Raw genomic sequence first — 25,557 nt, 5'->3', positions numbered from 1 at the left:
TATACACCTCCTTCCACCGGGAGCGTGACCGGTGTAAGGGCGAAGCGGAAGAGCGAGCACATTCACCTTGTGATGTACCGCAGGAAAGGCTACAAGCGCGAGCTCCTTGCTCTGGGGCACATCTCGGCGGCACAAGCTCTCGTGCGTTAAGAGCAGCTCCCAACGCTATGATCTCGCGCTCCTAGCCTTCTCTGCGGTGCCGTGCAGGTAAGCGTCATTCAAAACGCCATGATCGTGACTTCACTGAGTGCGTGCGGAGAACGAGCGATCATCAAGTGTTCGCGCAGCATATGCTCAGTTTCGTACCAAGTGCGTCTTATTCAAAGCAAATCGAAAGGAAAAATAACATTTGAGATCACCCCCCCCCCCCCCCCCCCCCCATATTCGCGCCAGCAGCTTTGGTGGCGCAGATTTCATGCGCAGGGCTTTGGCAGGTCAACCTGGGAATTGCAAAATCGTGTTTTCGGTGGAATTACATGATGTTCTAGCGATTAAAATGTTATCTCTTCGAACATCACAATACATTCGATCGCAAACAAATATCTGCAAATAACGATAAGAGTGAATATATGCAATAGGTATGCCTAAAGTATATGTTTTAACCGTTTCTCAATGTATTACAGAATCACTTCAGTAGCGACCAGTTTGAACCACTCGTCTTGAAAAACCACGGAGTAAAAAAACTGAAGAAAGATGCTCTCCCAAGCATCTTTGCTCACCGCCCTCAACGCAAACAGCGTAAACCACCACTGCAGAGGACTGCAACCGTAAATGGTATGTGCAACATTGCATATCACCATTTATATTTTTTTCAGTAAGATTCATTACACCTGTTGTACAGTACAAATTCGATGCACAAACAGAGGAATGACACCCTTTAGAAACTGCAGTTTTATTTACTTGTTTTAGTCAGATACCCTTTCCAGGTTGACTGAGGCGCACCTTCCACTAGTGTCATCTCTGTTCATTCTAGGAGAGTGTGTTCTTCCGAGACCCCCCCAGCAAGGTCAGAGCACCGCACCTTCCCCGAGGCAGACAGTCGCTGGTGAGTTTCGCAGTCAGATACTCTTTCCAGTTCGACTGAGGCACACCTACCGTTAGTGTCGTCCCTGTTCATTCTAGGGGTGCGTGTCGTTCAAAGACACCCCCAGCAAGGTCCAAACGTCACATCTTCCCCGGGGCAGACAGCCGCTGGTGAGTTTCGCAGTCAGATACACTTTCTAGGTTGACTGAGGACCTACTATTAGTGTCGTCCCTATTCATTCTAGGCGTGCATGTCGTTCGAAGGCACCCCCAGCAAGGTCCAAGCGTCACACCTTGCCCGGAACAGGCAGCCGCTGGTGAGTTTCGCAGTCAGATACGCTTTCCAGGTCGACTGAGGCACACCTACCACTAGTGTCGTCTCTGTTCATTCTAGGGGTGCGTGTCATTCAAAGACCCCCCCAGCAAGGTCCAAACGTCACACCTTCGCCTGGGCAGACAGCCGCAGCAGCCGCAGCCGCTGGTGAGTTTGGCGCTCCTGCTCCTATACTCTTTTTGATCGACTGAGTCCCACTTACCACTAGTGTCTCTGTTCGTTCTAGGAGTCTGTGTTTTTCCGAGACCCCCCCAGCAATGTCAGAGCACCGTACCTTCCCCGGGGCTGACATGCGCTGGTGAGTTTTCCAGTCATATACGCTTTTCAGGTCGACTGAGGTACACCTACCATTAGTGTCGTTCCTGTTCATTCTAGGGGTGCATGTCGTTCAAAGACCCCCTCAGCAAGGTCCAAACGTTACACCTTCCCCTGAGCAAACAGCCGCAGCGACCGCAGCCACTGGTGAGTTTGGTGCTCTTGCTTCTATACTCTCTAGATGACTGAGGCCTACCTTTCACTAGTTCTGTTTATTTATTCTAGGAGTGCGCTCCCTCTTGTGGTGCCCCAAGCAAAATCCGAGTGGTGCTCTTCAAAGAATAACTCCCTCGGAGCAGACAGCCGCAGCGACCCCAGCCGCTGGTGAGCTTGGCGGTTGGTTACTCTTTCCAGGTTGTCTGAGGCACACCAACCACTAATGTCTTCTTTGTTTAATCTAGGAGTGCATGCCCTCCTGTGGCACTACCAGCCAGGTCCGAGCAGCGCTCCACAGACACCTGCTTCCCCAGCTTGGCCAGGACAGATTGCCTCAGCAACAGCAGCTGGTTAGTTGTAATTTTCCACCGCTATTTATGTTCTGGAGGAGTGCCAAGACAGTTATACGCTGTTACTTACAGCCGAGCCTATAGTCCAGCCATTAGCCACCTAACAAAAATAATAAATGTTTTTTTTGTTTTTTTTTTTCAGGCACACTGTCCAATTTTAGCATCAGAGCATACCATCAGGAGACCACCAGTCTTTCCACTGTACTATTGAAAAACGAACTGCTAGAAAAAAAACTAAAATCAGTGAAGCAAAAACTGGCATTGGTGCAACGCCAAAAGTATCAGTTGCAACGTGAAAATAACAATTTGAAATCTGGACTTAAGCGCTTTCTCGCTGCAGATCAAGTCAAGCATCTAGAAAAGTCCACTATGAAGGGGACTGCATGGAGCAAGGACACTCTCGAGAAAGCTCTTAAGATTCGTCTCTCTTGTGGCCCACGTGGTTTTAACATGGTACGGGAATTGGGCCAGCCGCTGCCTGCAGCACGGACACTTCAGCGGCATCTGCAAGGCTTCAAGTCCATGCCAGGCTTCAAGCACAAGCTGATAGATTCAGTAGCAGTCAAGGTGAGCCACACTTGCAGCTTATAAAACTCTCCTGCATCCTTCTCTTGGGTATGCATCTGAAGTCTGGGATCCCTGCAGACCTGTCTCTTCTGTGAGCTCGATGTTCAATTTCTTAAAGGGCGTATGAAACGGATCTTGGGTTGGGATAAATCATTTTAGATTGGGATTTTACTAATAGCCCATCGTTCCATGGGCCAAAAGAAAAAAGTGAAAGCCGCTTACAACTCCCTGTAACGCCGAATTGGAGCGCAGCTCTTGAGGAGGAGGAGGGAAGGGCGCTGGGGGGGGGGGGGGGGTTAGACTAACCAGGGGGGGGGTTACGTGACCTTGGGGGGTCACCTGACCCCCAATGCCGATGATGTCATCACTGACGTCACTGATGACGTCATTAGTGACGTCACTGATGACTTCACCAGTGATGATGACGATGACGATGCGAATGTCGGTGACGTCATCAGTGACGTCGCTGACGACGTCATCAGTGATGATGACGATGACGATGCGGATGCCGGTGACGACATCAATGACGTCACTGATTTCGTCATCAGTGATGATGACGATGACGATGCGGATGTCGGTAACGTCACCGGCATCCACATCGTCATCGTCATCATCACCGATGACGTCACCGGCATCCACATCGTCATCGTCATCATCACTGATGACGTCACCGGCATCCACATCGTCATCATCACTGATGACGTCACCGGCATCCGCATCGTCATCGTCATCATCACTGATGACGTCATCACTGATGACGTCACCGGCATCCACATCGTCATCATCACTGATGACGTCACCGGCATCCACATCGTCATCGTCACTGATGACGTCATCATCATTGATGTCATCATCACTGATGACGTCACCGGCATCCACATCGTCATCGTCATCATCACTGATGACGTCACCAGCATCCACATCGTCATCGTCATCATCACTTATGACGTCACCGGCATCCGCATCGTCATCGTCATCACTGATGATGACGATGACGATGTGGATGCCGGTGACGTCATCAGTGTCGATGACATCGGGGGGGGTCACGCGACATCGGCGGGGGTCACGTGACCTCGGGGGGTCACGTGACCTCGGGGGGGTCACGTGACCTCGAGGAGGGGGTCACGTGACCTCAGGGGAGTCACGTGACCTCGAGGAGGGGGTCACGTGACCTCAGGGGAGTCACGTGACTTCGGGGAGTCACGTGACCTCGGGGGGGGGGTCACGTGCCTCCCCACGAAGTCACGTGACCCCGGTGGGGGGCTCGCGCGGTGCATTATGGGATATTTCCCATGATGCACCGCACGGTTACGCCGACGGCGACGGCGACGGCGACGCCGCTCAAGCCGGAAACGGGCCCCTAAGAGCTGTGCTCTAAAAAGGTAGAAAGTCAAAAGCCTGACTTTCAGTGCGAAAATTTGAAAACACAGCGGACTATTTCGTACCTCCTCTCCTTCGTAAGCTCTCTGCCTTTTCACTGTGATACATCCGCGGTCCCAAAAGCGCGTCATCGGGTCTAAACGCACGTCACACGATACCGGACCTCACTTATTCCCTTCACGCCTATACTGACGCTGTGGTGGAAGCTACGCGCTTGCCGGACCAATCAGCCGCCTCCCTCTCATCATCTGACCTCATTCTGTGCGCGTGACTATGCGCGAAGGAGCGTGATCACGTGTCAAGTCTGGCTGGCCCAACGAGCACGTAGCTTCCACCGCACTGTCAGCTTTGGGGTAACTGGGTTAGGAAAAGCAACTTTTGTCTGAATTTTGAGTGACGGGCTAATCTTCTAGGGCGACAATGGCTCTGTCCGGGTGCAGAAACCAGGTTCCGAGCAAGAGGGGCCTCCCTTCTTTTCGTCTTCTTAGACTGTTTGGTGGAATGCGCAATTTATGAGTTGAGGAGGAAAGCTAAACAGGAAAAAGTTGGAAAAGCATTTCATGACTCCTTTAAGGTTCGTATAATTTATTCATTAACTATACTCCACCAGCTCGCGTGTGTAATAACATTTCCGTAAACAAAGGGATTACAATTCAACAAGCCTTCTTCATTCACTCAAGAGGGGTAAATGCAATAAGAGCATCTATAGATTTATTTCAACAGTCATCTTTTTTTTGTGCAGGCGAGGGTTATGCCTGCACAAAAATTATCATTTATAAGCTTCTATTTCTTTCAGTAATTTCTTCAGTTTTGAAGAGGCTTTAAAAGTATGTTAGGAAAGATAGTTTAATATGTCTTTTTTAAAGCTCTAATATAATTTGTTCCTTATGATTTCATTTAAAACATGCAAACAACTATGGTAATACAAAGTTGGAGAATTATCATCACTAGTGTTTATTGCTAGCATGTTTAATTAGCAAGTTATAAAATGAAAATAGTATAAAATCAATAAAAAATTCTAGCTACTCGAGAAATCCTTGTAAATTGACATTGATTGAGGGGTGAAGCATATGGTACTGTCAAAGTCACGAGTTTCGAGAGTCAGCATAACTTACGAATTCGCCGCCAATCCCTCCAAACCAAATGGCGTTAAATGAAAAAAAAAAAAAAAAAAAAAAAGATATGGAAGTTATTGTTGTTTTTTTTACTTACAAAGCTTTCCAGAACATTCATTTCCTTTCATTTTTATGTGCCGTCGTTTTGCCCATCTCAGTCTTTCCAGTTCGTAAGAACGCCCACCCGCTTGCAAGTCTGCTCACTGCAACATGTTTCGTTGGCATTGGAAAACCGGTGTAACACTAGTGAGGGAGTTTTAGTATTGCGTATACGAGCGAACACAAGCACTGTGTGCTTAAAGGGAAGCTACGGAGCTTCTTGGAAAAAATGAGTTAGAAGTGAATTCTAGTGTATTTTTACCCCGTGAACCCGAATACCCAAACCATTTGCTGCGTAAGTATTGTTAAACGTGAGAAAAACGCAAAAGACAGTCGCTGTCCGTGACGTCATCGACGGCTCTTTTGGCTGCCCAAGGCTAGGGAGGCGGGGCTTCAGTCCTATTTTGAAAATGCTCGTATGGCTCTCCGGCGCGTCGCATTGAAATACAATTTTGATATCTGTTAATCTAAAGGCCAAATGAACGTAATTCAAGCGTTTTTTCTCAAATGTAGAAGTGCCCCATCTTCCCTTTAAGTTAGCATGGCGTGTTTCACATTGCACGTGCGGGGAGCCCGAAATTGCGACTTTGGTTGGCGCATGGCGGCGACTCATGTGCACAACAGCACGCAACTCTAACGCAAATGTGCAGCGCTTGTACACGCTACACTACTACTCTGTAGTGAAGCACAATCCAATTCTGGCTATAGCACTCCATTGGGACAGTGAGGAGTGTTGTTTGCATTCAGAAATGGCTGTTGGCAAGCAATGGTTGCCAGCAGTTTCACCGTACCCGCTGAGCAGCAGAACCGGGGACTCTCCCTAGAGCGCTTCCCGTTTCCGCTGCGCGAGGGTGCAAAGAAAAGAAGTCACGCGACCGCCACCAACAGAAAAGCGTGACGCAAAGAAACGACGTCACTGGAGCATCAAGTGACTCGCCTGTTGATTCTGTGCAAATAGCAACTCCCTAGAATACACTGCAGTTACCATACCAGCCGTGGGGCGTGTCGAATGACGGAAGGCCAGTCGTGGGCCGTGTTCCCAAAGTTACTCGGTCTCACTCTAGGGTAAAGGTTCTGTACCTTGGCGTTCGAAAACCTACCCACGTCCAGCATTGCTCGCATTGCTCTATCTGTTTGATCACGTGACATGATCCGCCGGAGTAACTCGGATTCATTCAAGTAAGGTTTGGCACTGGCGAGTTGGGAAGGGGGTTGGGCTACCGCTCGTGCAAGCAGCGTCTATTAGCAGTTAATCCATAGCATCTTCGATCAACTCGCACTGGAATCGCCCTGAAAGCAGGACAGTGCACAGTGTTCCTCGGTCGTGCAGCGCGGAGTCGGTGCAACATCGAGGGCAAACTGCGCCGTGTTGGTCCTCCGTGACGAGTGCCACCGTATGTCATCTCACTCTTTTTTTTTTTTGCGTTTATTTGCGCACAGTGCTTGTCTGCTGTCATTTTCTTCTGGTTTCTTTACTCGCTGATTTGGCGGTCCCACACAAATAAACATTGTGGACATGATTGTCGATGGGTTCACGAAGCGGGTGACAATTCCACATGTATATTTGGCCATCATTGTTCGTTCAAGAAAAAAAAAAAACACCGGATAACAGTTGTACCTTGGTGACGTCGAAACAAAGAATTAAGCTCGTTGCCCTCATTGTCAGATGAGCTGAGGGATTCATAGAGTGCCGCTGTGATGCTTCTTCGTGTTCGCAAGGTTGCTTGCCATCTCGATAGACTGCGCGTCTGCTATTCCAGCCATCTCCTCGATTCACACTCCTGGCCACAATGCCTGATAAGACTGCACCCCAGCGCGCCGTCAATTTTCGTGCATGCTGGGGCAACGAAAGGGCAGACCGGTAGATTTGAATGAAGACGACGGGGCACACCTCATGGCCTCAGTGTGCACCGGTGCGGACAATCGACGCTGACATAAACAAGTAATGGTGGAACTTGTGGCCGAGATAACTTCCGGTTGACCAGATTCTTGTGTATGTTTCAAGGAGCAAGAATGGGCTGTGTGTCTTTTAAGTTTTTCTCGGCAGAAAGTCAGAAAAGGTATGTCCCAAACTGAATGTAAGATAGATCGGTGTGCGACGTCTCAGTTGAGAAGTTGCCTGACTGACTTTTTTCCCTGTCCCTTCTACTTTTAGTAGTTTCAGAATTTTCTCACCCTATCTCAGGTGGTTTAACAAAATGGTAAACTTACACCAGCTCACGTGCGCACGCTCTGTGATTTCGTTAATTGTTTCGTGTTTTTTGTGCATGGGAGAGCGTGTGTGAGAACATCACTTCATCAACTGCGCGGTGTTGCCGTCATAAGTGTTCTAGCTGGCCAAAGTGAAACTATGCTACGCCTGTTGGACATAGTTGATGGAGGGTGCGAAAAATCATGCCACCCGATCGTGCCCAGGAAAAAGCGAGCAGTGCGTTTTTGCCCCGCTCGTTCCACGCAAAAATCAAGCAGTGTTTTTTCGACGACTAGCGGTGATGTCGGGATTGTGACAATGTCGACCTACCGCGCTAAGCACGTGAATGATATTAACGTGGATACAGGTGTAGACGCGGACGTCAAAGGACTATTTTGAATTCTAGAACTCGGGTGACAAGGTAGGAAAACTAGTTTTGCGTCCAACTTGTTACGATCGTGCGACATCGCATGGGGACATATCGTATTTGTTCGAACAGTTTGTTTGGTCAAACACACAAGTGCTGTTGTGTTTGACGACGTGGGCGAGTAGTAAAATCGAAAGGATGGGCACCAATGGTTTGTGCTTCACGTTTTGCTCTAGCCGTGTTATGAACAGACGCTTGATTGCATGCCGAAAAGAAAAAAATCTGGCTCTCAAACTTCGAAATTGATGTATCTAAAATTGACGTAGAACCGAAACCCCAGGTTCGGTTTCACGCGAAAAGATCTCTCCCATTCTGAAATCCTCTGCTGACACAAACTGTTCCAAAAGAAAAAAAAAAAAAAAAATTATTTTGTTTTGTGAGTTTGTGGCTTTTTGTTGAGTTTGTTCAGGACAGACATGTAAACCGTCTGTTCAGACGCTCGCATGCGTACGAAAATTAACGTCAGCAAGCGCTATTCTTCTTTAAAATATAAAAAAAAAAAACGAAAAAAAAAACCGATGAAACTATTATTTTATTAATGAAATATTTTATGCAGTATCAAGGGGACTGTGTTATAAAAACCTAAAACCTGCGCTGAAATAGTTATATTTGGTCGAATAGTAATTTTTCAGTCAATCTTTATTTGCATAACAACTCAAGTGTGATTCGTTTGATCAAGTGTTTTCGCTGTCCAAATCGACGTGCGCGCGCGTGACAGAGACTGTTCGTTTTCGGCGGCCGCGGCTCGCTTCATGTTTAATTTCGCGGAGATCTGCCACAGCAAAGTTGCCCACTCAATAGCGAAGCCTTACTGCACTTCAATAAGCCAGAGGACGCGGAAAAGATAACAAAAGGCCGATTTAATTGCTGAGCACACGAAGCATAGCTGTGATGCTGCCTTTTAGAAAACATGCACACAAAACCCGAACCGGAAGTGTTCTCGGCTCCCTTTCATGGCGGCCGGAAGTGGCCCGAATAAAGGAGGTTGCCAGTTGCTACACTGATATTACATGTTAGCGCATGTTAGTGCTTTCATCGAGTGTTGCGAAAATATATTAAAAAAAATTGCGTCACTAGAACTACAGCCTTTGTACTAGAACTAGGATTCTGGTTCGACATACAACGAAACTGGTGGAGCTAAACATTCTACTCAGGTCAGTGATTCATCCGTGGAACATTCTCGAACTTTCGAGGTACAATCACGTCCAGTCTGGAAACACTGTAAAGCCCGCAAGAAAAGTTGAGAAGTTAAAAGCTCAATCGACGGGTGGCAGCGCGAGTGCTGTAGCAAGCACCATTCTAGAGAATTCTGCAAGCATGGCCGGAGACAGTCACGAACAGGTGAGAAAAACGCGATGCGTGCACGATATTTACGGATTCCTAAGGCGCCCTGCGATATAATTTGGTCACACAAGCTCGTAAGCTGTCTGCGAAGTCAGTGTAAGCGTAGAGCACGTCGATCGAATTACGTTGTGGGTCTCTTGACGCGGGCGGCACTGAATGGCAGCGTGCCGGGTTGTGCATTGTTTCCAATATCTCGCGGCTAGATTTAATTCTCTTCACTCTGTGTGCTCTTCTTTCATACCCAATTGCCTCTCCAAACTTCCGTGATTTTAGCTAATGAACACAACGGAGTCGCTGGCTTTTTAACCGAGTTATCGGCAGCCGATGATCGCTATTTTTTAGGCTTATTAGCGTCTCGAAAAAGAAGAGAAAAAATCGCACATGAAACGAAACTTTGGCGCTTTTACTTCGTTGTTGCCGGTCAAGTTGACAAGAAAATTGTGTATACGCCTATTAGATAACCGCCGATTCCTGCATTACAATACCCCCCCCCCCCCCCCTCCCTTTTTTGTGCGTAAAAACAATGCAGTCAATGTACCTTTCTTTTTTACCACGCTGGTTCTCTCATTATTTCGCAGTTAAGCCCGGTTCGCACGGCCCCGTCTTCTTGCGTTGCGTTGAGTTACGAGAACTTGCGTCTGCTTAGAATGTCGGGAATCGCCGGGACATCCGTTCTTCCTCTGAAGCGTTGCAACCAATGCTTTGCACGCGATGGAAGCACAGATGCACCGGTGAGTCGTGACCTGACGTGAGAAAACGTAAGCAAATGGTCCTGTGTGAATGGGTCGACGCCGCCAAAGCACGGCGGAAGGCAAGGAGCGCGTGCTGGGGGCATGGCATCCCAAAAAACGGCTTGTCATTCTCAAATTTCGGGGACTGTTGAAGTGTCGCCTCTGATCATTGTGACTCGGTTTTACACATGCAACCGCATTTGTTTTCTTGGAATACTATGTCCCTCAGTATCAAACTTTTAACTTATCGAACACGCACACAGACTATATTACATTTACAGTCGGCGGCAAAAGTTTGCGGGGCACGGGAGCGCCATCTGAAATGACCGGCTGCACTGTCTGGGTCGCTAAACTTGTCAAACACAAAGTTGGGGCCGAAGTTTGCAGAGCGTGCTGATTGGACTCGCAACGATGGCGTCACGCGGGGCGAGATGTCAAGTCATCAAAACTCACTTGGTGCTCAAATTCAAGTGAGATTGAGGAACACAAAGTCTCAGTGAGCTTCAACAGAGCGCACGTAAGCAACACTGTGCGGCCAGCCGATTGAACGGCTGCACTGATGATGTTGACCCCACGTGTCCCTACATCCCTGTGCCGCACTAAAGTTAATGCTGTCTAGGTTGGCCCTAGTCGGGCTGTGAATATTCTGCAATTTCTCGTCGCACCAGGGCCGTAACCAGGGGGGGGGTTAGGGGGTTCTGACCCCCCCCCCCCCCCCCCCCCCGAAATTTTTTTCTGGGTACGGCCCTGGTCGGTGTACTTGCAGCCAGCCGATTTTAATCTCCACTTCTGCGCACGCGCAGTGGCACCGGTCGGCTACCGGGTACCATACCGGGACCGGTTCTTCGGTTTGCTATAACTCTCCATTATATGCCACCGATGCACATGATTCATAAGCAAAAATAAGACAAAATGGCCGCCGTTGTCCTCGAAACTCCCCCCCCCTCCCGAAATTTTTTTCTGGGTACGGCCCTGCGTCGCACAATGATTGTTTGTGGAAGTTATCGGTGGCGACAAAGCAATGTTTCGCAACTTCGGGAAGAAATTATTTGAGGCAAAAATCTTCGCTTCGGGATTGAGGCGAAGATTGAACTTCGTGATATTCTGGAGCTGCATGCATGTACGTGGTCTTTGAGCTCATTTTCTGCCACTGTCAACAATTTAAGTGGAGCCACCGAGAGGCGGTGGGGATAGTAACATTGGTGGTGTTTGAGAAGTGAGGGGAATTAGTAAGTAAAAAGCCGAGGGAAGGGAAATAAAAAGGGGGTAAGCCCAACTCACACAAAATTCGCAGTCAGGAAGTGCTATAGAAAATGTTTGGGCAGAAGGGGAGGGGGATGGCTAGTGAAGAAGGGGGGCATCCTTTTTCCCAATTTTTTTATTGTACCTTTCTGAAACGTCTAGGCAATATATAGAAGATCATGGTCTGAGGCTGAGCCAACCCCCCCCCCCCCCCCTCTTTGCCCCCTCTTTCCACTCCACTTTGGAGAGAGGGGGGGGTAAATTGCCCCCCTCCCTGTCCCCCTGTTTCTGTTTCAACGTACCTGCTTAGGAATGTTCCAACTGAGCGAAGCAGCGTGCAATCTTCGGAAAAATGGCTTTAGAGGTTCTGGAATTCATACAGTTCATATTCCATGAAATAAAAAGCGGCCATGCCAGGCCCAAGCATGAGGCTTGTGCCAGGGCTTGTAGTGTGCAGGCATGTGCAGTGAAGTTTTCTTACACTTCCTACCCTTGATGTCAGACTCGGGGTTATCAGCTCTGAACGACAAATTCAATGGTGCGTGTTTGAATTGGCGGTGTCAAGTTTGATGGTTTACTATATAGTTTGCAAATCCGGTCTCACGGCGATGCCATCTTCCTCTGTGAGGTGCGCACTTGGGCGTGGCCATAATCCGATTACGACGCCTTAGCAAGGCTTTGTAATCGGATTATGACTCGTCCAAGCGCACCCCACTCGAGCGAGATGCAGCGCCCTGAAGCCAGACTTGCAAACGTGTGTAGAGCTTGAAGTCATTGTGTTCTTAAAACATCACTGTTGATATTGACATCCTGACACTACCCTTATTTACACGTTGCAGAGTATGTCGGATAAACTCAAGTTCACACAGAAACAATAAAACACTGAAATAGACAAAAAAACAAAGTTCTTTTAAAAAAAACTGAGTGTCTGTCCTTCGCCGATTTCAGTGTGCAATTTTTTCTTCTGTGTGAACCATTGCTCTTGTTTACGTTGATGAAAGCACAACTTATCCCAGTTTGACTAATTTTGGAAAGGTGGCCACAGCGATGTTCTTGGTAGCTTACGTGGCCAGTAGTTAGTACTTAGAAAAATAAAACAAACGATTTTATCCCGTCGAGGGGGGTGGAACTGTCCAGATGTGAACTTCACCCGTGGGTGAGCAGTGCTACTTGGCTGGTTCTGACCTAGCCACCTCGTGCTACACTTCGATCAGATCCAAAAGGCTGAGGGAAAGGAAAGGAACGGCAGGGACGTTTTTCAGTAAATTCTGCTTTATTGGTGGAAAAATAGTATGACATCAGACTGTCAATGTTGACGGTGCTGATTTTAGAATGTAATTACCCCTAGCCTGCGCCGTGCCTCTTAGTGCCCATCAAACATGTTGGTCGCAACTGATAATCTTTGTCGTGACGTCACACGTATGAACCACGGTCGTCTCCTCGGACTCTCGTGCTGCTCTTGTTCGGTGCCTAGGGAGTGGTAGGGATTTTTCGCCCCTTCAAATGGGAAACGTCGCGCAGTTGAATGGATCTGCGGGATTGTGAGAAAAGACGACTTAGCGTCATTGTTTCAGCCACTCCCCCTGCTACGTCGTAACGCAAAGAATCTTTGTTTCACGAGTTTAGTGACCCTAATGGCGCGTCGCCGCGCTCGAGACTCGTCCTTTGCGCGTCGGCTTCTTTTCATGTTCGCATGTTTTTTTTGCTCGCTTGTGTTCAATGCGATCGAGATTACTGGAGACTGGCGCGAGGTGCCGCAAAGTGTTATCTGGAGCGTGCGAGCTCAGTCGCCCATCACAGTGGCTCAGGCAGACGTGCGACATGACGCGCGACATGACGCCTGACAAAGCATCACCTTGCGCCCATCTCGTGCGCGTCGGACAGAAGCAAGTAAAGAAGACACGACTACCAGCACAAAAGGAAGCAGGAGTCTTGAGAGCGGCTGCTCACGGTCAGCGGGCTCAGGGAGTCGTTTCAATTGATGGTTCAGTGTCCCGCAAACTTTTGCCGCAAACACTGCAAAGAACTGTTTGAATTCAACAAATTGTCTAACAACCCCAGGCAATAAATGACAGAAGATATGCGCGCTGAACAGCAGTGGATGTGAATTGTTATATTTCTTGGAAGGTCAAATTTTGAGCCCACAATTTGGATGGAATCAAGTCCAAGCATCATTATGATGTCTTTTGAGAAAGGATATCTTGACTACTAAGAAGTTTCCTTGTAACCGAGAAGCCGTATGCAACCACAAGATGTTTAGGCTTATATGGATCTTGATGATTCTCTGAGTATTTTGGTCTCCTGTGATTACTTTTCCCCGAAACTGCCTTCCATATTTCTGTGCCGGACAAGTGAACAGGAGAGTTTATGACTATGACTGCCCATCCTTATTCGGGTGTCATTTGTTCTTCAAAGAGCATGTGGGTATTCACTTGTCTGAGAGGCCTGTGATTTCTTATATAAAGATTGTGACCCCCCCCCCCCTCTCCATTTACACACACACACTTGTCCAAAGAAAAAAGGGGGGGATTTTTCCAGAGGAGTAGTTTTTTTTTTTTTTTTTTTTTTTCATCACATTAGATTAAATTTTACGTTTTGTTCTTTCGGAGATGGCTTCGAGTCCTGTAAGCAAGATTTCGATTTCATATTGAGAGGCCCCGATGTGGTGAAAATTAACCCTCAGTTCTCTGCCAGGGCACGCCAGCTACCCTTCGTAGGTTTGGCCCTTAAACTTCGAAAATTTGCTTTATTTGTGATCTTTTGCTGAACAGCTTTCCTTTCAAATGTTCAGCAAAATCTTCGAAACCTGTTGCCGAGTTATTTTTATCACCTTAATGGAAGTGTGTCGCACCAGTGAGTCAAAATTGGTGAGCGGTGAATTCACCAGCGTAGTCTCCTGGAGTAACGGGGCAGCAGGAGCATTGTTTATCAAACTCTATGGATGCCAACAACAAAGGCTACGCAATATGCGCTACGAGCATGGGGGTGTAGCGCAGATTGAGGCACGGTAGCGTGGGTGCCAGCCATCTTCCAGTCACGTACCCAGTGCACTAGGTGTGGCCTAGTGTGCTCGATGGGCGCACACTGGCACTGCTGTTAGTCACGTACCATTGCAACAACCAGAAATGTTGTTTTCACAATTGGCGTTTGACTGTTTCGTTTTTGTTCGTTTGCAGGCAGTTGTCGAGAAGGAGTCCGGCAATGCGGCGTACCGCAAGAAGGACTTTGCCGCCGCCATTTCGCACTATGACAAAGCCATTCAGCTGGATCCTTCCGACATGTCCTTCAGGACAAACAAAGCAGGTAACTCTGTTTCCAAGTCTTTGTCTACGTTTCTACTGCAGACCTCTTGGACACATCCCGGGGGGGGGGGGGGGGGGGGGGGGGCTCCGTACACTGCGAGACACCATTTGCAGAAACGTGACGTCGGCACTTTTCTCCACATTACTCTGACAATGTATCGATGTTCACCAAACTTCACTGCTAGAGCCCTGAATAAGGGCTTTCTGTTGCATTCTTAGCTTTTATGGCAGCCGTTCAGTTTTAAGAGAAATGCAGTACAAACTGGCAATCGCTTGTCTGTGCTACCAGTGCCACGCTGCATATACTTGGGGTGCATTTCATCTCGGTATACTGCCTCCTTGGAAACTCCACAGGTTCAGGTGACGGTTCTGGCGGTCGGTACAGGTAAAGTGGTAAAGGTGTGCAGTCCCTTGCAAATTTGTCCTGTTGCTAGAGTGTGCTCCTGTTTCCTTCAGGAAACTTCTTGGCACAAGTAATTCCTATTGAGCATAACGTGGATTATCGTTCGAGTGCAGCACTCTGTTCTTGTTTCATCACACCGTACCACCACCCAGACATGAATTGACATGAATAGAGCGATCAAGGTTTTTCAAGTTAGCTGCTTGTCGTCCAATTGCCTCAGTAATTTTTGAGACCAATGTGGAGATTGCCATTCGCTCACTCCAGTATCGTTCCTCGTGAACCATATGTGAACGCAGCCCGGATTACAACCATTATCATGACAAAAGTAAGAGTGATATCTTAGGCCATTGGCACTGGCTCTAGTTCTGACGAGTGGTGTACGGCGGTGTGTCTCTTTCCAGCGGTGTACTTTGAGCAGAAAGACTACCAGAAGTGCATCGAGGAGTGCCAGCAGGCAATTGAGGTCGGGCGTGAGAACCGTGCAGACTTTAAGCTCATCGCCAAGTGAGTGCAGAAGTGTTCCAAAAAGACGGGATTTGTCGTCGTGTAGCAAACTGTGCCGACTTGACACAATAGCGATGACAATTGGACATTTCGTCTTCCACACAAGAGATGTCATTAGCACGTTCCAAAGGGGGCACGAACGAATACGCAGGCTGTTTGAGCGAGTCAGCGTACACGTCGGGCTGGGGGTCACGGTTGTGTCTGGTTGATGCAGTTTGCTTCATGAAGCCAACTCATATGCGGTAAAGAAAGTTTGTGAGATCTTTAAATATTTCATGCGACTAAAAGGCACTGACATTGCAGTTTGCTAGCGGGCAGTCGCAAGAAAGTTTTTGAATCTTAAAGCTTTATTTAAAAGCTCGCAAAAATTAGACACGCAAAGTCTGCCTCCATGGAAATTATGGGATGTCTCACGACACATCAGTTTGGCACTTCTCTATAAAAAAATACTGCATTGGTTCCACGCATGTAGTGTGGACAAGCCTTTTTATGTGTCTAGGTGGAAGTTAGCTAAAACATCCTGTATATTACCCATAAGGCGAGCCGACTTGTATTATTGTGGGCTTATCTGCTACAGAGGGAGGAAGGGGTGAACTGAAATAATTTGTTGCTTCAATAAAAGACAGTAGCAGCAAATTGAATTATGGAAGTTTTACAGCCAAATGCCTAAACAATGGTTATATGAATAACTTCAGACAGTTTTGTGCTTAGCTCTGCGTACGGTTATGCTTACGTCAGTTGAATGTTCAAGAACCATGGAGAGCAGAGCTAAACCAAGTTTTTGTTTATAACCCCCGTCTAACGTTGAGTGCTTCTCCTCAGGGCATATGCACGAATGGCAGGAGCTTACGTGAAGCTGGGGGACTACCCCAATGCACGGACGTTCTACCAGAAGTCTCTGACTGAGCACCGAATACCCGACACGCTGGCCAAGCTCAGCGAGGTATGCTCAAACTCCGATGCCTAGTCAAATAGGCGGGGAATTGAAAATGCTTTGCTGTCGCGGAACTTTAATGAAACCAGCACTCGCTCTAGCTTCTCTATATTGCACGTATTACTTGCTCACATAGTTTCCGGGCTTCTGTAACACTCTGCTGCCCTCTCCACTCCATCTAGAACACCTCCTTGTGAGACAGGTTCTTTCTCAAAGCATACCTGATAACCACTAACTAAACCTCGGCACTGCAGAACCCCGCTATAGTAAAGTCTGCCGTGGCAAACGTGTGAATATGTTGAAGCAGAGTTGAGGTATGCTTGTACTATTGGTACAGATGGGGGTGAACATTCCCATTAAGAGTTTCTGCCACAGTGACATCTTAGCTATGCTACTGTAGGCTTTAAATACAGAGATATAGTAAGTTACAGCTCAAGAAGGCAGTGCGAGGGAAAGGAAGGAATGCTGGAGAGAGGGGCTTTTCCCCTCTTTTGTCCAGCGTTCCATCTGGTTCTCCCTCCTCGGCCTTCCTCTCCCTCGCCCTACCTTCTTGGGTTGTAACGGACTATAGCAAGCCTCAACATTGTTCTGCGCTGTTCTGTGCTGCCACCTGGGCCTTAGGTGGAGAGGGTGATCAAGGAGGAAGAGAGGAAAGCCTACATCAACCCAGAGATTTCGCTAGAAGAGAAGAACCTGGGAAATGCCTGCTTCCAGAAAGGTGAGTTTCATCGACGTTTGGAGCTATTGTCGCCTTGGTACGCCGTCAGTTCATAGCATAACTTGCGGGGAAAGTGCCTCGTGGTATTGCTCATTTTGCGTCGTTGATGTTTGCCACTGTTGTTGGTACCATTCATGTTGTCTGCACTTCGCACTGATTGGTGAGATCTTTTGCGTATGTTTTTCTTCTAATGTGCAATATGCTTAAAAGGCAACTCTGCTCGATTCCCAATATTTCGGGATAATGAGTGATTTCACATCAAAAAAGCACAAGTAAAAGATGTGTCATTTGCAAATAATGGGATATCTATATCTTTTGATATAATTTTAAACACTAGCAGAAATTGAAACCAGAACTTTGGCTCCGTCCAGCCACATTGGCCTCGGGCCGCCAAGAACGTGGCTATTGATAGTGTGAGATGTCATGTGATCCTTTATGCAACGACGGGAAGGATGGGAGAGGGCGCGTGCCAGGCGCAAGTGCTGTCTGCACCTCACACTACGTTTTCGTGTCTTTGACATTCGACGAAGTGCGGCAAAATTCTGTACCTAGTGGCCGTAGTGTGGACGACACTCCCAGAGAGAATAATCACAAACGTCCGGACGACGAAGCGCACCAGTCGCGTGGACACCGCTGAGCGCTGAGAGGAAACATTGCTGACGTCACCCTTACGCTTGCTCGGAGAGGTAAAAACAAGCAAAAAGGGGTGATGGGATGACGTTTAGCTCTATGTTGGCTACGCCCATGCCATCATTTAAAGGGAACTACGTCGTAATATTTGACGTGTGGCCTTCCTAGGTGATACTAGGTGAATGTGAAGCAAAGTTGCCCTTTAATGGAAGTCAAGTCGGGATTTGTGCTGTACCGTGCCGACGCTAGCAGACACGAAAATTACGTCTTCTAGATCTAGCCAGCTAATGTCCCGCTAAATTTGGCGGAATGCCACTATTGGTTACGTGGCTGGGTTCATGGCAAGAGACGTGATCATGCGATGTTCGTCGAGCCACGCCAGGTCACAGGACATCACGCTGTCCCGTCATTCTATCACGTGATGTCACGACGTCAACACTGTGACTAAACCTAGGAACGTTGGGTGTCAAATCGTTGCTCTGCATCATGCCGCGTGACACTGCAACTTGGCACTTTGACGTTACGCTGCCCAGGTTGAAGTATATCATCGATAAGTGTGGTGCGTTCGGTACTTTTGGGCGGTGGATCAACGGAGCACCAAGTTATTGTGTGGTTACGTCGGCGTCCCTTCCTTCTGTAGGTGAGCGAGGAGAATACGCAGCTCGCTTGAACGCTTGTGTGGTGCAGGTGATTACCCGTCTGCGGTGAAGCACTACACGGAGGCGGTGAAGCGCAACCCGGAGGACGCCCGTCTGTACAGCAACCGGGCGGCCTGCTACCAGAAGCTGGCCGAGTTCAACCTGGCCCTCAAGGACTGCGAGGAGTGCATACGCCTCGACCCCAACTTCCGTATGTGCCACTCTGCTCTTACAGGACGATTGTCACCACGGGACAAAAGCAATTGGATCTGCCTTGCGGGCAAAGACTTGGTCAAAGGTCATTGTACAAATGTCGGGAAACAAAAGTGTTAGGGTCGTTTGAAAAAAAAAAAAAATTCTGCGAAGGAAATGGGAGAAGAGTCGTTGGACGAATGTTGCGAATCAGAGGCGGGATCGGTGGCCAGGCGTGTTAATCTATTTCGGCTCGGAACCCGTGGAGCAAAAGCTCACCCTGCAGAACCCGCATACCCTGGGAGGTCATGTGAACATTTTCTTGTACTTAACATTTTTACCACTTATATAAGAACTTGGATTTTATGGGTAATCGTCACCGAATGTGTTGTTCGGCAATCTTGTTAGAAGATTATTTGACAGGTATTCTTGGGCAAACATTGGAACAGTGCTCTTGGAAATTTGTAGTGTAGTCATTGAATGCCTACATCAAGCACTTTCTATGTTCATTTGAGAATGACTTTTAACATGGTTAGAAAAAACGTTTTGGACAGATTGAGTTTGACGATGGTTGCTATGGAATCAGGATGTCCTAGCAATTAAACTGAAAGATGCCTCGAAATTTTTTCTCCCTATCTTTTTGAACTGTTAGTGCAGTTTTCTGAAAAGTTTTATTTTGTTGAACTTTGGCTTATACAGGTTCACGACCTGAACTTTGTTTCCAGACTGTTTTCTTGTCGCAGCTATACCGAATTAGGTGTCAATGTGTAATGCTTGGCATATGTTTCCGTTAGTACCATCCAAACTCCCATTATAGTATGATTGCAGTGTTCCTTCAAATGAGCTTGTGGGGGGCCAAGAGGAAGACTTTACTCAAGTTTCAATCATACTTGCCATGGATCAACAACTTCAAGAGATCATGATATGATGTTCATACTTTATGAGCATGACCTGGTATTGGGTCATGCTCATAAAGGGGTTCAAGCAATTATCTTGATTCTAGATGCTTTATTTCCACAAAGCAATTTCAAGAAATGTATTTAACCTTAGTTTAAGGAAGTTCCTATACCCATCCCATTTCCACTGAAGAAAACCTTGCTTTTCTTTTTTTTTGTCTTGGTGATAGGCACTTGAAATCAGTGGGATTTCATATATTTGTTTCATTACTGGCTCGAAGGAAGTATAGAGGGGTTGGAATTATAACGTACAAGTTAATAAAACACTGAAATCATGAATGAAGTTCTTGTAGTATGGATACAGCATTTCAAAATATTTATAAATTCGTAAGATGAACAAGGTCAACAAATTATATGGTTCCTTTCCTTGTTTCTGCGCAGTGAAAGGCTATGTGCGGAAGGGAATGGCCTTGATGGCCCTCAGGGAGCACAGCAGGGCACAAACTGCATTCCAGAAGGCACTCGATATCGACCCCAACAACCAGGTATGTGCGTCTTCCTTCGTGTTTCGAGGCTGGCTCACGCATCTGCGTTTGAGCGTGCTCGAGTTGGTTGTATTGCCCTGAATCCGCTTACGACGAGCAAACAAATTGGCGCCTTGGAATCCTTTCGACCCGCATATGCAGGCTGCGCGAGGTATTTGAGGACATAGGGGTGGTTTCAGCAAAAAAGAAAAGTTGTTTCAAAGAAATATTTGCACAGAATTCGGTACAAATACTCTTCTCTAGTCGTGTTCCTGAACTTCATCCGATAAAACGACCTTCACCAGCGATGACCGACTTGATGTGGCTTCGAAAGCGGCTATGCATCCCGATCAGGTCGTCCTTGTTGATATTGGCCGTAGCGTCCACAAGGGCAGCCTTTTTGGGCTGCTGCTTTGTCTTTTTCTCTCCCTTGACGACGCCCCAGATGGAGTAGTTCATGGAGTTTACATCTGGAGAGTTGGGAGGCCGGATTTTGGGGTGATGTGGTCGCGAAGTTTGTGAGCTAGCCAATCTTGGTTCGCTTGGTCCGTGTGGCATGGAGCAGAGTCCTGTTGAAAAATGTGGGGCCTCCCCTGGGCCACCATTTCTATCCAAGGTTTTACCAAAGTGCAAAGGGCCTCAGTGTAGGCCTTAGAGTCGACCCCAAGGCACCGTCGAAAGAAGTGCGGCGGTACGACGTGGTTTTCGTTGCTTACGACAACTAGGTTTGTCACAGTTGACGGAAACTTTGCCCGCACGACCGTAGGAATCTCCGCCACCCGTCGTTCCTCCCGACTAACTTTTGGTCTACGTCAAAGTTTTCCTCGCGGAAACAAAATGAAGTGCGTCTGGTTCCTCGGGGTATTTCAGCTCGTTCGACAGATGCTCTGATCGGACGATTTGGTTTCCCCAGTTTTTTGGGACATGAATGGCCCTCTCCTTACCGCGTACGACCGGTATCTAAGATCGTCGATGCACTGCAAGCTCGATAGTAGGCTCTGCCAGCTCGGGCCGCCTAGCAATGGCCCCCGTTGACTCGCCGGGGTCGACGTTCACGATGTCCCGCATCTGCTGGACAAGCTTGGCCGTCCCGGCAACGTCCGACTTGTACGACTCTTTTTCGTTCGATGTAGCCAGGATGGCACACCTTTTCATTTCTCGCGTCTGACCGGAAGCTGCCATTTTGAAATCGATAAAGTAGACATACCACAGAATCAAGGACAGACATAGTAGGAGTATGAGAGGTTGTGCACTTTGAAGCCGCACCCTGCGTATTAATATTTATTACGCATCATTCTTGCGACGTTGCGAGCGACTATTTCTCGCAGAGAGTGAATGGATTTTATCTCGTAAGCGCCGCAAGACCTTCGGTTTATAGCCTGTTGCAGGTTAAGAGTGCAGGAAGTGCGAAGATGAGTTCCTCTCCTTTGGCCCTTCTCTGGCATGTGCTCTGCTAGAGCGGTGGGCTTTGTGGTGGGGCTTGATCCTGCACTCTCGATCTGCAACAGACTACAGTTATATGCGGGTTGCAAGTGTTCCAGAGCTGCCCCGACAGATGGCTCTGCCGTGCTCCACCGTCGCTAGAGGTTTGGAATGCATGTAATGGTGCTCGAGCGCACTCGCTCGAAAAGGGGGGAACCAGCATTAGTGACAATGGTAATTGAGACTTTTAAAGTGATTGGCTTCCTCGGGATCTTCGGGTTAATGGGAGGCATGTTTCTGGCTGTACAGTTTCCCCGCTAAATTTAGTGGGGAAAGTGACGTTGCTTGGTTTGATATCACGTGAAATATTGGGGAGATCAAACCGTGGCGCCCCAAGCGGCTAACTTGAGGATGGGAACTACAAAATAACAATGACTCGGCGTTTGGCTGGAGTACTTTAGGATGGGAACTACAAAATAACAATGACTCGGCGTTTGGCTGGAGTTGGCGTTCTCCAGTCACCTGATGGGGAGGGGGACCTCTTTTGGTTGCCACCCCGTCCAGCAGGAACAGTGCAGCAACGCATGCAGCACGGTGCCTGTGTCCTGCTCAGTACAAAAGCCGAGATGGGTCGGGCTCTCATTCTCCGACGACTGCTTTCGGGAGATCAGGCCCTAAGAATAAATGCCACTTTGTTTACTGTTCGCAGTTTTACGTTAAGACGTGAACATGTCCACAGGCCTTGTGGTGGGTAAACATTGTGGTGCGGGGACAACAAACGGGTCAGACCGCCCCTTATACTTCAATCTCCTCGCCAAAAGGCAAATTCAGTTTTCCCACTAAGTTTAGCGGGAAAATGATGTCGCATGATTTGATGTCCTGTCACCTGTACACAAGTTTGGTTTCCCCCCTAAATTTAGCAGAAAAAATGACGTTGCATGATGTCACATGCAAATTTATTTTCCCCGCATGATTTAGCGGGAAAGTCGACGTCGCATGATTTCAACGTCGATTCAGTTTCCCCGCTAGATTCAATGGGAAAAATGACATTGCGTGACCTATCCACAAATTCAGTTTCCCCACCAGATGTAGCGGAAAAGTTGACATCACATACTTTCAATACCAATTCAGTTTCCCCGCTAAATTCAGAGGGAATACGAGGTCACATGACTTGGTGTTCCGGCAACTACGCAGAAATTCAGTTGACCCACTAGATTTAGCGGGAACTTTGACACGTAACCAGCTGCAGCTCTTTCAATTGCCTACTGCTGATCGCCTAATTGGACAACAACGTAGTTGGTTCTGCCCGAATCTTTTAGATTCTCATGTTTGAATGTATTTAATTTTTGTGGGTGTTTATTGCGGTGGGCAGGACGCGCTGGACGGCTACAAGCGGTGCCTGATGGCTTCCACGGCTGATCCGGAGGAAGTGCGGAAGCGCGCAATGGCTGACCCCGAGGTCCAGAAGATCCTCGGAGATCCGGCCATGAGGATCATCTTGGAGCAGATGCAAAGCGATCCCAAGGCACTCCAAGAGTAGGGACCCCCTCGCCACTTTTTTTTTGAGGCCTGGTTCTTGGGATTTTTGTTTTACATGTGCTCATATTCACCTCGAGAACCGTAGTAAAAGTTGGGCTCTTCGAAAGGATGTTAGTGATTTCCCCTTTTGGCGTGTTGAAGTAAGATCTATGTCGGTGCATCTGAGATTAACTTTATGTTATTTCATCAAGGCATACACATTTCAAATGCTAAAAGCATTGTTTCTTCTTTTGGCAACCAGATCTTGTAAAAACTACTTTGCGCAGCGCGTAAATTATATGCAGAACTTTTCTTTACTTGATGCAACGAGTGTAGTAGTGGTAGCAAAACGGTTCTGCTCAGGTAATTAAGTAAACATTACCCCTAAAAATTAATTTGATGTGAAATTAATATGGAAAAAGTAATCCGTTAATTAGCCAGTTTAGAACATTGCAAGATATACCTTGATTTAGTCAATATGATCGTGAACAAAACTGCTTTGACTAGACGTGCGTCACATGCCCCAGCTTCATTAATTCTTGGCATGGCTTAGCTGAAACGTCTGTGTAGTAGGTCTGGAGAGTGGTACAGCCTATTTAATTTATTTATTTATCTTTTTGCGCAGGCACCTTAAGAACCCTGACATCGCTGCCAAGATACAGAAGCTGCTGGAGTCCGGGCTCATAGCCATCCGTTGATGGGGCCCAGACTTAACTGCAAAGGAGCCCTTGTTCGTTGGAAGCGTCGCGACAGAGCTCGGAACCGAAAATCATTACTAGGACACATCGCTGCCACTCGTGTCCCAACCTGTCCCTTGTACCCTTTTTTTTTTTTCTTTTGAAGAGCTTGTGTTCTTTGTGATTCCTCTTCACAACATGCATTAAAGTATTTTTGCTGTCTAGCCACTCATGGACGTATTATTGTGGAGTGCCCGGGCATGGCTGTTGAAATTTGGGCAAGTTGGTGGTGCATCAAGAAACGAAAAACAATGTGAAGACGGAAGAGCAGTAGCGCACGAATGGAGCGCTGTTTGTGTACTTCTCATCCTTCGTCCGTCTTCAGGCTGTTTTAGTTTGTTTCTGGCAGTACCTGCTGTTTATCGAAACTTCTCGACCTGACTGAATATGTTGGGCGTTTAAGGACTGCAACTGAGGCCATGTGGTAGGGTGGGGGATTTCTGGGATATCGGTGAGCGAATGTTTCGTCGCGACTTCACGCAGGGGCTGGTGTCTTGTCCTGTTGACAAACTCTTGATGCTCATAACTGCTGATCTATTAGTAGTCTCTTATACTGGTGCCATCATAATTATTGGAGAGAAAGTTATTGCCAGTGTTGGGAAGGTAACGCTTTATATTTTTTGCCAGAGCGCTCTAGTATAACTGATATGCACTAGAGATAGCAAAAATAAAATTTTACATCAGTTTGACCTGCAGTGCTTTGCTGTACTACGTGCTGAAAGCCTTGCGGCACTCCAATGCGCATGACGCACGCACGACTGCGATGACAACGAAGCCTTTCACTACAATGGAATTGGTAGCCGAGTGTCATCTGAAAGAATACAGATTACATAAAACACAACAAAAACATGAGAACTAAGCTGATACGTGTTTGATCGCCCAGAAATGGGTTTCCAGACATGTAAGCATTCACTCTTTTAGGCGTTATGCTTTTCGGAGTTTTGAGATTGGCGCATTTCGATATTCGGCCTTTTCACAATTTGGCGTTTTTATTTTCGGCATTTTGATAGGACTCCGTAAATATTCGCTTCTGAAAAGGAAAAAAAGAAAAGTCGGTTTTGACACTTCGGGACGTCCATGTAGGATTTGGTCGGTGATTTTATTTAATTTCTAAGTTTTTCCCCAACCAGGTTGACATCTGGCAATATCTTTGCATTCAATGAAAACTTGTGCTGTGATGTCCATGCTTCAAGTTTTAGAGTGCAAATACTTTTCTATCCTCCGTTGACTCCTCATGAGCCGCCTGAGCAGACAGTTGGAGCCACGCCGTCATGCAATCAGCCAGGGAAGTTTGCTTCAATGTCACGCTTTTATATTTTTACTTACGAGAGGTTGCAGATTGCTCTCTTGCCATGATGTTTGTTTCCACTGGACGGGAGGAACGGGCATTGCACGGCTTGAATCTTGATACAGCTTGCACACGGTGCACATGCCACCTCGGTTGCTTTTGTTTCTATCGCTTCCATTTCTAGATCAGGTCGTTAATTTTAAGAAAAGATCGCTGGAAGCCATTGGAACCTGTAACTACATCCTGCGATAGCAGCAGACGACAGAGATTGGAACGCTGTTTGTTTAATTTATTAACCCTGACGACTGCAAATGCTGTCTTCGAAACCTCTCTTTACGAGACACGTCACGCAAGCTACAAAAAGTTATTCATTCCTTCAACTGATTTGTATGTATTGCCTGGTGTCAAGAAATGACCGCCGGTGGTGCACCGTCGGACTCCCGACCTGCGATCCAGCTGACAATAGAAGTCGGTGAATGGAACCGACATGTTACCCCGTGGCACGGGTCTTCTTCGGCATCGGAGTCTAGCGTTACTTGCGCATTGATAACTTTGTCTGAGTGCTGCGCGTTTCCTT

At 47.5% G+C, this 25,557-nt stretch overlaps 1 protein-coding gene across 2 annotated transcripts; it reads left to right on the top strand.

Annotated features, from left to right (window-relative positions):
• Nucleotides 1–1,902: 1,902 nt before the first annotated feature.
• LOC115332988 (stress-induced-phosphoprotein 1) lies at nt 1,903–23,860 on the top strand. 2 transcript variants are annotated; one of them, XM_040214730.1, is made up of 11 exons: nt 1,903–1,996; nt 2,074–2,178; nt 2,321–2,745; nt 14,451–14,577; nt 15,381–15,483; nt 16,306–16,426; nt 17,039–17,135; nt 18,453–18,614; nt 19,933–20,036; nt 22,810–22,973; nt 23,581–23,860. In XM_040214730.1, the coding sequence occupies exons 3-11, from the start codon at nt 2,548–2,550 to the stop codon at nt 23,651–23,653; spliced, it is 1,149 nt and encodes a 382-aa protein (XP_040070664.1). In that variant the 5' UTR covers nt 1,903–1,996; nt 2,074–2,178; nt 2,321–2,547; the 3' UTR covers nt 23,654–23,860. The 2 variants fall into 2 exon arrangements, with proteins under 2 accessions (XP_040070664.1, XP_040070665.1); XM_040214731.2 differs by lacking the exons at nt 1,903–1,996; nt 2,074–2,178; nt 2,321–2,745 and adding an exon at nt 9,139–9,298.
• Nucleotides 23,861–25,557: the final 1,697 nt, after the last annotated feature.

The sequence above is a fragment of the Ixodes scapularis genome, unplaced genomic scaffold, assembly GCF_016920785.2.
Source record: "Ixodes scapularis isolate PalLabHiFi unplaced genomic scaffold, ASM1692078v2 PGA_scaffold4__175_contigs__length_147842914, whole genome shotgun sequence".
NCBI lineage: Eukaryota > Metazoa > Arthropoda > Arachnida > Ixodida > Ixodidae > Ixodes > Ixodes scapularis.
The sequence above is the reverse complement of the archived record's forward strand: the minus strand, read 5'-3'. Positions and strand labels throughout refer to the sequence as shown.